The sequence below is a fragment of the Anolis carolinensis genome, chromosome 5, assembly GCF_035594765.1.
Source record: "Anolis carolinensis isolate JA03-04 chromosome 5, rAnoCar3.1.pri, whole genome shotgun sequence".
NCBI classification, from domain to species: Eukaryota; Metazoa; Chordata; class Lepidosauria; order Squamata; family Dactyloidae; genus Anolis; species Anolis carolinensis.
Genome location: NC_085845.1, coordinates 184,719,936 through 184,730,878, shown reverse-complemented (window position 1 = coordinate 184,730,878; position 10,943 = coordinate 184,719,936). Strand labels below are relative to the sequence as shown.

The window sequence follows — 10,943 nt, the reverse complement described above, 5'->3', positions numbered from 1 at the left end:
CCATGTTCTTGCCTGACGTTTCGCCCATATCTATGGCAGGCATCCTCAGAGGTTGTGAGGTACAGATCCTTTGGAGATAGGTAAAGCCTACAGTTTTATACAGCTATGGGTGTTGGATCACTGCACAGAGATCCCAACATGCCATCTCTATAAAATATCAAGAAGGAAGCAGGCTTATGAATAAGTAAGAAACAAAGGCAATATTGAAATGTAAAGAAGCAATGTTTATAGTCTAAAATGTAAAAAGAAAGGGAAGCATATAAATAATATATTTCTAATTAAATTTTCCCAATTTTTAGTGCTGGATTTCTGGTGAGCGAATAACATCATCAAATTAAGTAATTTCCACATGCTATTATTTGCTTCTTACTTTCTAAGTCATATTGGTAATGTCCAGTTCTTTCAATATGCTGTGTATGTAGACGTTAACAAAGAAAGAAGCAGTTGTTATATCTACAATAAAAATGACATTTCAAAAGATGTGACAGTGGACCTAGATTTATTTGTAGATGAAGTAATTTATTAATACTGTTTAGTGTAATATCTAAAATATATTACCTTTTCACATTGATTCTATATGTTATGAATAGGCCACCATAATTGCCCCCTCTTGCATATTTTATTATATGTTGAGCAAATTAGCTATTGATAAAGCTATTAGATGGTTGAGAACAAGGGAGTTTAATCTCTTGGTAAGTGGTAGCATCAGAGTACACGTGACTCCCTGAGCACTTGGCTTCCACCATAATGAGAATTCCTGTAAGCAAACGGGCTTTCAGTATAATTAAATATGCTTTGTTCCAATCAATGATTAATACACTGACATAATGTTTTGGCTTGTATAAAAACATGTCTACTCGTAACTTCATTGGCCATTACCATTTTTGTTATTTGCTACAGTCTTTACATCACTGCATTAACTTAATTGCTTTAAGTGTGATACACCTTTCCTCTTGCCAGCAGACTGGATAAGAGTAGTAGTTCAGGTCAATTTTCACAGCAATATGGGAAATTAAGCCAGGACCCTATAGAGGAAAACAACTGGTGGAACAAATCATTCGGATTTAAGTTTGACTTCCTTTTTGCTTGCACAAGGAGTATCCAAGCGGTATCTCCCTGCTGCAATTTCAAGAGCAACAGCCTGACCACCTCATACATGTGTATAATGCCCAAGGAGGAGGTGTCCATCCAATGTAACTTCCCAACAGAGATCAGCACTGCAGTATCTACAATGGCTTCATTCCTCATTCCCTAGCTTTGTGGCATCTTTGCAACCAAGGCAATAGACCCTGGAGAGAGATAAGAAAAAGATGGTTGTAGATGCAGCTCCCATGTCATGTTATTTGGCATTCTAACGTTTGCAGAGTGTTCTACTTAAATACTACAAGCACAATAAAATCACAATGTGAATACATCATTTTCTTGAGAGTCTTACATGGGGAAGCAATTTGAGCAAGAAAATGTGGGCTCTTTTATATATCACTCTAAAATCTAATATACCGTAATGAAGAATGACACAGAACTATTTTAATAAAATAAAGAGAAGTAAAATCAAGTAAGGGAAATTACAGTATAGTTATACTGTCTGTTGTCTTCATCTTGCCATTCCATCTGCCTGAAGGTGATTTATTAAGGAACTAGAGAAACCTTTTTTGTACATTTTCAGAAATGTACCTTATGTACGTCTCTGAACATACTAATGTCTTGTTGGTTAATGTCTTGTCTGTGTCCCCAGGTTTCTGATATTTTCTATAGCTTGCTGTCACTTGGAGAAGAGTTTGGGTTAGATCTCTGATATACATGACTTATGACCACTTCAGTCAGGCAAATTGATTTTATTTTTAATTCCATGGTTTGACATCAGATTGACCCAAGCTGCATATAGAATTAGCCAGTGGCCATGGCAACCACATCTGCTGCTGCAATATATTTTTTCCAATTGATGTGATCCCATAAATTACTGCTGAGGGCAATTTTGTCCATCTATAGTTTATACTGACAGTTAGGAAAGAGTTTATAGAGATTAAGATCGACTGGCAAGAAGGTTCCCCTTCTACACAGCTCACTGTGTTCCTCTTTCCTCCAGGTGTGATGAATATGTCACACAGCTGGATGAGATGCAGAGGCAATTGGCAGCTGCAGAGGATGAGAAGAAGACCTTAAACTCTTTGCTGCGGATGGCTATCCAGCAAAAACTCGCCCTCACGCAGCGTCTGGAAGACTTAGAGTTTGATCATGAGCAGTCTCGGCGGAGCAAAGGCAAACTTGGAAAGAGCAAGATCGGCAGCCCTAAAGTAAGTGAGGAGGCATCAGCCACCGTGCCAACCATAGACACTTTCCTCCTGCATAGTCAGGGCCCACAGCAACCAAACATACTGGTCAGCAGTGGCACTCAGAGGAAAAGGTATGCATGCAGTCATCTTTATAGTACAGTGCAGTGGCCTGACCTGAATTAGGGTCACCCACTAAATTGAAATTATTTATATATATTGGTTGGGGATAATGAGAGGCTGGGGAATGGGTGGGACAGATAGTGGTTTTTCAATATGTGGCTTTTAATCCCCCCTGCCCATAATATCTTCTTGTCCTTTTTGATATGGCTGTAAATCATATCCTATTGAAATTTCAGCATATTCTGTATGTCTTGAATGTACCTGCTTTCCGTACTGCAAAATGTAGCTTTGCTGGGGAGGTGGTGGGGAGAGCTATATCCAAGAAGCACATTCACAGCCAAAGGGAACCAATCTGTTAAATGAACTATGGTGCTAATAAAGTAGCCCCTTTGCTCTTCGGTACTGAAATACGGGTAGAACTGTGTTTGCTTCATTGTGCTTCTCATGTGTTAAAATGAACAGATCTTCAGGACTGAATTACTTTTATTGAAAAAGCAGATGAACATGATTTGCAGAGCATAATCTGGTTTTGTGGTTGACCTCTCAATAGGAGGGATGTGAATCACATAGAACAATGTCGGCAAATGGCCCACCACTTTGGGAATGATGGTATTGGGAAAGAGACAATTTCCAATAAATATCTAAATAGGATTTCTATTGACTGAAGATCTTTGGGACATCATCATCTGATTACTACCTGTTCAGTGTAAATGTTAAACGTAAATACTGTCAGTGATGCAAGAGAGTATACATGGAGCCTAAATAATAAATAGTCATTAAAGTATCAACTGACAAAAGAGATTTGGAAGGGAGAAGGAAGCAGAGAGAGTATCTCTGGTTTTCACTGCCTGTGACTTGCCAAGCTATACACAGCCATGTAGAGTCTCACTAATCCAAGCCTCGCTTATCCAAGCCTCTGGATAATCCAAGCCATTTTTGTAGTCAATGTTTCCTGGTGCTAAATTCGTAAATACAGTATTTACAACATAACATTACTGCGTATTGAACTACTTTTTCTGTCAAATTTGTTGTATAACATGAAGTTTTGGTGCTTAATTTGTAAAATCATAACCTAATTTGATGTTTAATAGGCTTTTCCTTGATCAGTCCTTATAATCCAAGCTATTCGCTTATCCAAGCTTCTGCCGGCCCGTTTCACTTGGATAAGTGAGACTCTACTGTATAATGTTCTGCCAGATTCTTGGCAACATCCAAGAACAGTATCAAACAGGCAGCCAAACTTAAGAGAATTTTCAAGTAGCCAATAAAAACAGATCTTATCAAACCAATGGCAAGTCATCATACATGGCTGGGGTTCTTTGCTCAGCTTGATTGGCCACAAGTTAAGCAGCTACTCATGACTTTCTAAATATATGCAGTCAAGACATACCTGATTGGGAAATATGTCCTGCTGTGGGATGATAGCAATGATAGAGTGGTGGTGTCAATATGTTGGAGTTGTTTTGGAAGCGGGAAAAGAAAAGTAATGTGATATTGTCATTCAAGGGGCCATTGCTTGGTAATTAAAGTAAAAACTCTTTTGTTTCCGTATGTATTTTTTTCTTGGATCTCCTGCAAGACTATTCTCACCTTCCCCTTGTGATCAGAGCCATCCCAGGACTTCAGGGACTCACCTACTGCCTTTATTAAGAACCCCCCCTGATCACGCCTCCACAGAATCATATCTTCTGAGGGGCCCCCCTTCCATGAGTGAATTCTTCCATGGGCACCGTCTCAGCAAGGAAAAAAGGTTAACCGTGGCCATCCCAGGTAAACATTTTTTCCTTGGGTGCATGTGGTGCAAAATGATTTGCTGAGTCTAGGAGGAGTCCTCTGCAAAGACAGCACATGTGGCATGGACATTTTCATGATTAGCCCATCGGCCATATCAAAACACTTGGCAAACACATTTAACACATACACGTTTAACACATACACATACAGCATACAGGCCACAGTACAACACAAATTAAAATGAACAAGCCCTGCACGTGATTTCTAATTTGAGCAAATTTTTAGATCTTTGATACAGAAGAATCCTCAAGCTGATTTAGAATAGCCCCACTGTAGTCATTCAGTGTATCACATTTCTATCTGCCTCAATTTAAGTCATGGTTTGAGGCTCTGTTAACCTCTTCATAAACCATGAAGCTGTGAATGAAACTCAGGGTTCAAACTTCATTTATCTCTCTCCTCCTTCTCAATGTGCAAGGTCTCAGTGCAAAGATCTTAGCTTGTTTTAAGCCAAGATTCACTATTAAGTCTTGGCCATGGACTCTCTATGTTTATGAGCTAGGAAATTAAAATAAAACCATGGTTTATTTTCCTGAGTGTATATAACTTTAGTTTAACAGGAATCTCACCACTCTGCAGCTTCATATAACCTTATTTATGAACCCGTTGAATGATCATGCAGACCAGGCCCATGTTACTATATCAAAAACCGAGTTTTGTTTGTTTACATTATATTTGAATTTTCTCCAGTGTCTCATCAGAAAAAATACAAAAGGTGGTAAAATGTAAGAAGAGTTGTATGAAGCATCTATGACGACTTTATTGGATATTGTATTTCTTGATATATTATCCAGTAAAGTCATCATAGCTTCTTCATGCCCATAGATAGCTGGATATTTTCAGAGCGGACAAATTATCTTTTTTAGCATATACAAGCAATATTTTTTTCTCCTTCAAGGAAAATTGTAAAGGTAAATGCAGTATGATAGATAAGGCTTAGAGATTTTAAAATTATATTTTCAGGTCCAAGGAAGTTTCTATGGAAAGCTGTGAAACCTTAGGAAAGTGAGAAGGAAGAGGGAACTTCTTGATCACAGTCCAAAAGATCTGGTTTCTGTGGGCTCAGCTGCATTTAACTCTATGCCGGACCAAGGGCAGTGTCTTGAATTTTCACCCTGAATATACAACATCAATTTTTTTCATGCCCTTGAAAGTGGCATACTGAAAAGTGTATAATAATGAATCAGAGGGGGAATACCATAGAAATGTAAATCCCACAGGGTAGTGTATAAGAAGATAGATAGATGATAGATAAATAGATAGATATGTGATAACTAGGTAGGCCTAGGAAAAATCCATTTATGGTCTTACATACATATTTTAAGCGGAACAGCTTAATATTTATATCATAAATAGCATTAGAACTTATTTCTCTACATGGAAACCATCTCCAATTGTATTCACTGGAATATAATTTTGAAGACATCAGTTTCCTGGTGAACCTGAATGATTATTTATAAACTAGGATTTCCCTAAGATGATGGTCTACAAATGTGTTTGGCTATAACTTCCATCACTCCCAGACTGGTTCAGACACAAAGCTAAGCCAGGATTTTTTTTCATGCAATTGTGGTTTGTTTAAATGTTTTTACCCACACCAGGTAAAACAAACCATGGCTGGTTTTTTTTGGCAACACAGTCCAATTTGAATCCAAGGTTTGGTGTTGGTTTAAATCCTGGATTGGTTTAACTATGGTTTATAATTATATCTGAACCTAGTATCCTGGTTTATTCCCACTTTTTGTCTGTACCTTGATCAAACTTCTTGCTTAATCCATAAAGGTGTAGAAAAAGGGCAGAGAAAAAGCAAGCTACATCTCAAGGCTTAACATTTCTCACTTGCTTCTGCCTCTTCCTCAGCAATTCCTCATGTATCCTCATTCTCTTTGTTAACAGTCTTCTTTCCATTCTCAAAGTCTGCTACTGCTGGAATGCCTATGTTTTATGCTGATTTTTGTTTAGAAAGGAAAAAATGAGTTAAAGAACCCATGTGTATTTTAACATCTATAAAGTACTGGAAAATGTTACAATATTGAGAATTAAAATATGATGCTTGATTTTAATATCAACATATTAAAAACAGAAAAATCTCAAAGGAAAGAAAGGATTAATTTTTTTATTGGTTAATGTTTGCCTAGCTGTGTTGCTGGGAAGGCATTTAGCTAGTATCAGCTGGGCCATGGGTCTACTCCTAATTTGGTCACATATTTGGGTTCTTTCAAAATTTTGCAAAAGTATTCTGGTCAACATCACAAAATAGTTATTATGGGTTGTGTGACAGATCAGAAAATAATAATATTTTATTAATATTTTATTTTATTTCTTAGCTGCCACTCCTCGTAGCTTGAGGTGGGTTACAGCATAGTTAAAGCACATAAACATTGTAAAGATTCTATAAATACACATATTAAATGTATTTCTATAAAAGATACATATTAAAATGTATTTCTATAGAATACATATTACAATACCCAGAATAGAGATTAAAAATGCAGGACATGAGTTTAAAATTCATGATTAAAACTAGCTCGCTAGGACTGCCAGAAAAGATAGGTCTTTAGGTTGTTGCTAATCAGGAAGTGAACAACTTTACCACAAAACCACCTAGTTGAAATGCAAAATTAACAGATTAGCAAATGTGAAAGCTGTGAAATTTTAATAATTATAGACGGTGCCTGGAAAATGTGGAAGATAGGAATTAATATCTAATAGTAGAGACTGCAAAGCATTTCATGTAAGACATGTACTACTCAAACATGTAGACAAGCAAAGTGTATTCTCCAACCCACATTCATCTGTCACACACCCCAACAAAGACAACACAAATGTCATAATCAATTTCTTTAAAACATTTACATGGATATACTCAACAAAAATATTTTAGGCTCTACAAATATTCAATGCATGCTGCAAAGACATACTTGCATCTTCCAAAACTTTACAAACAACCCTCACAAAAATATTATCTGCAAATACCAATAAAACATTTCAAATATATAAGCATTCAGCCTCTCAACCTGAAAAATACCAACTAGGACCCCCAGTCTCTATGAACACAAATACAGCAACAATTTCCAGATAATGGGGCACAGGGGATGATGTTGGGGAACTGCCAGAAGAGGTGAAAGAGAAACAAATCAGCAGTTGGCCAGATCAACTTTGCTTGACGGACTCTGACTTGTTCAGCAAACCATAGTTAAAACAAATTTTGGTTTAGGATTTTCTGTAAATGTACCCATAGTGTGATTTTTATACCTAATTGTGACAGGCAACCAAAATAAAGTAAATTCTAATGTTGCCTTGGCAAAAATGTCTCCTGTGTATCCTGCTCATTGCTTACAATATCCTCTCTTCTACCTCTCAAAAGTTTTGCCACCAGTGGAACGTTACCAAAGGCAGATCATCCCTCATGAGGAGCACTTGAGAGGAATTTTCATGGATTTGGCATCTAGGCCCAGTACATGTTACCAAACACAAGGTGGGGGCATTTTTGGTCATATAAGTAATTCCACCATCACTGATAATTGCATTGTTTGTGCTAAAACTGATCCCAAGCTAACCTGTTTTGGTGGAATTGATTTGATGTATTTGGGATTCCTCCAAATGGAATAGGTTAATATCCTGGCATTCTTAATTCAAAACAGAACAAAACAAAAACAAACACCTCTCTTGTGCTTATTTACACCCTGCCATTTGGTTGAGGTACTTCATTTTGATCTCTTACAAGCTAAACTGAATTTATTTATTTATTAAACAACGTCAAGCAAAAGATGCCAAAACACAACATTCCTTCTGAAACATAAGCATGTTGTGGTTCAAATAAGTGTCTAGGTGAACCTGCAGGTTCCCACTGAGAAACCTTCTATTTTCATTTTTACTTTTTAATTTATGCCTTTAAAGGGTAGTCTTCTCTGCAAACATTGTCTGCCCTTGATGCCAGCTAATTTGGAGACACATAAAAAAATCTTCTGATTTTCCTGTTCTTCTTGATTGCAGATTGCAGAAGGCTCACAACATGACTGGATGTGATTTTGTAGTTATGGCTTCTATAAGTTGGAACATAAAATGCTGACTTAGACAGGTGAACTACAACAGAGTAGAGACATTTCAATGTATTTTGCCCCTTCAGAGGCCACTAATATGTGTTAAGCCAAACTATGTTTTTAAACAACATGCTTAAGATGCCCAATTTCACTCTGAAGGAGAAGTAGCCACATTAGCTGTGGTCCTGATTCCATCTGGTACGTTTAACAGTGCAACCTTAATTTCCATGAATTAGCAATAAAGAGTAATTGGAAGTTCAAAAACAGCATAAATAAATGGACATGAGACATGTGTACTTGTAAACAATGCTAGGACTGTCTGTAGGGGCACTATGATGGTGATGATTCTTGCACAAGGAGAAAACCAAAAAGCCAAACCAGGAATTTTTACCTTGCTTTCAACAAAAAGGATACCAGGGAGCGTCCAAGGGAACTGCATGGCACTGTCTGCCCAAAACAACACAGACACTGTTAGGGTTTGCTTGCTCACATCCCACCCATGAGTCCACTCCATTCAAGTTATTGGCCAGCATATTTGGGGTATTACAGCAGGTATATTTCTCTATAGAGGTGTTGCGTATTCTGATGATGTAGCAAAATAGCCTGCCAAATTTTCATCCTTTTGGTAGATGGATTTAGAAAGCAACAGGTTATTTCTGGTTTGAGATTCTCTGTAGTGTTTTGCAGAATTATATATTGCTACTTGTTAAAAGTTTTGTTCCTGAGGATCAGTGTGATTTCATTCAGTTTGATGAACCTACATCCTTCCACTGAAAGATCTAGCCATTTTAACCCTATGGATTATATAGGAATTAAATTATGTGGCATAATTTAAACATTATTTAAATTAAACATTAAAACATTAAATTATGTTTTAAATGTTTACATTTTAAAATAACAGGAACTAAATATGTATGTGTGTCTATCTCTCTCTGTGTGTGTGTGTGTGTGTTGTATTTCTTCAATTCTAAGACACATTTTTTCCATAGAAACATCTCCAAAAATTGGGTGCTTTTTTCTGTTGGTGGTACTGAAATTGATGTACATTTTTCAATCAGTGGCATCTTAGAATTGAAGAAACATGGTGTATAGAGAGATAGATAGATAGATAGATAGATAGATAATATATAAAGCACTTTAGACCTGGGAGTTCACTTGATAAAACTTAACATTTTTCTCAACGGATGTTAATAGACAAAAACTTTTATTGGAATACGTGTTCCAAAGAAGATGGCACCAAATGTACATCCCTTGTTCCTAGTACACATTCAAATGGTTTTCCTGCTCTTAATAGCATTCTAATATACAATACTCTGTGTGGTAGTGATTTTATTTACTGAACGTGTAGGTTGCCAGGAAATCATCTTATGGCAGCATTTGGAAAAGAGGTGAAGATTTTTTTTTTTGCCCATCCATTTCATATGAACAGATTCCAAAATAAATTGCTTTGGCATAACAAAACATGACTCACTGGAAAAGATAATAGTGCCAGGAAAACTGGAAGGCAATAGAAAAAGACTATGTATTACAGATGGATGGCTCGGTAAAGGAAGCTATAGCACTGAATTTGAAAGACACAAAGAGCCTGATAGGAACTGGGGCTCTCGGAGGTCTCATATTCATAAGGCTAAAGTCAACTTGATAACGCACAACAACAACAGCAAGCAAGCAAGCCCACAATCCTAACTTTAGCCTGAAGCTGTCGAAGCACAGAAAGGAGAAGTGCTGCTCCTCTTGTAGTGATCAAATCCCATTTCCCTTTCAGAAGCAGACCTAAGGGTGCCCTACAAACAAAGACATATGGATATGGTAATGCTGTATCTCAAATGCTTTTGCTTCCTCCAACTTAACTTTTCTAGCCTTTGTGCTAACATAGTAAAATTGTCCAGTTATATTCAATCAGAAGACAATAAAAAAACTGCTCTCTAACCACATCCTGCCCCAACTATAGCAAAAAGGCACTGCAATTGATTTAGCAGTGCTCTGGCAGTGGATTTAATCTGCTTCCCCCACCAGCCCCATTGCAAGTATGATTGCTCTATACATTTTTTTTTCTTCTCAAGAAAATTTCCTTTTTCAAGCACAGTAACTGCAATCTATTATCATCAACCTCAGTAATTGTAGTTTGGTCCCCGTTTCATGCATGGAAGGTCTGGTTCATATGTAACATTTATGAAAATCAGATGGGAATGCAAATAATAAGGACCAACTGTTTTCACTAAGTGTGAGAAGGGACACCTCCCACTTGTGAAGGTTTAAGCTCTTGTACAGTTTTAGAAAATATGCACTGATATATTGATGCAACCAGAAATATGATGTCGTATGCACATTATATTCTATGTACTTAATTTACTGAAGGCTGTAGGATTATGATGGGCCACTTCACTGAGACCTTAGGTCTAAATCCAACAAGTTCTGGAACATTAGTTCTCAATCTGGGGTCCCCAGGTGTTTTTGACCTAGAAAAGCTCATAGAAATCCCAGCCAGTTTACCAGCTGTTAGGATTTCCGAGAGTTGAAGGCCAAAAAATCTGGGGACCTCAGGTTGAAAACCACTACTCTAGAAGGTTACACAGTTCCCAACCCTGATTGAGGTCCTAGATCAGCCCCATACAGTTTTTAAGATCCAAAGAAGTATACAACTATTCCCACATGCACAACTGAAGTTTGGAAATGAATGTCTCAAATAATAGTCCCATAATATAAGACTATA

The 10,943-nt window shown here is 37.2% G+C and overlaps 1 protein-coding gene across 12 annotated transcripts in view; it reads left to right on the top strand.

The window, feature by feature from the left end:
- bicd1 (BICD cargo adaptor 1) overlaps positions 1-10,943 on the top strand; it is a 134,383-nt gene that overhangs the window by 100,790 nt on the left and 22,650 nt on the right. For 3 of the 12 annotated variants that reach the window (XM_008110393.2, XM_003220819.3, XM_062981096.1), the window contains exons 7-8: positions 2,087-2,404; positions 3,973-4,163. In XM_008110393.2, the coding sequence (XP_008108600.2) occupies positions 2,087-2,404; positions 3,973-4,163 (509 nt within the window). Of the gene's footprint in view, positions 1-2,086; positions 2,405-3,972; positions 4,164-7,554; positions 7,666-10,943 lie in introns of those variants that run through there. The other 9 variants (XM_008110400.3, XM_008110397.2, XM_062981098.1 and 6 more) reach the window with 6 other exon arrangements.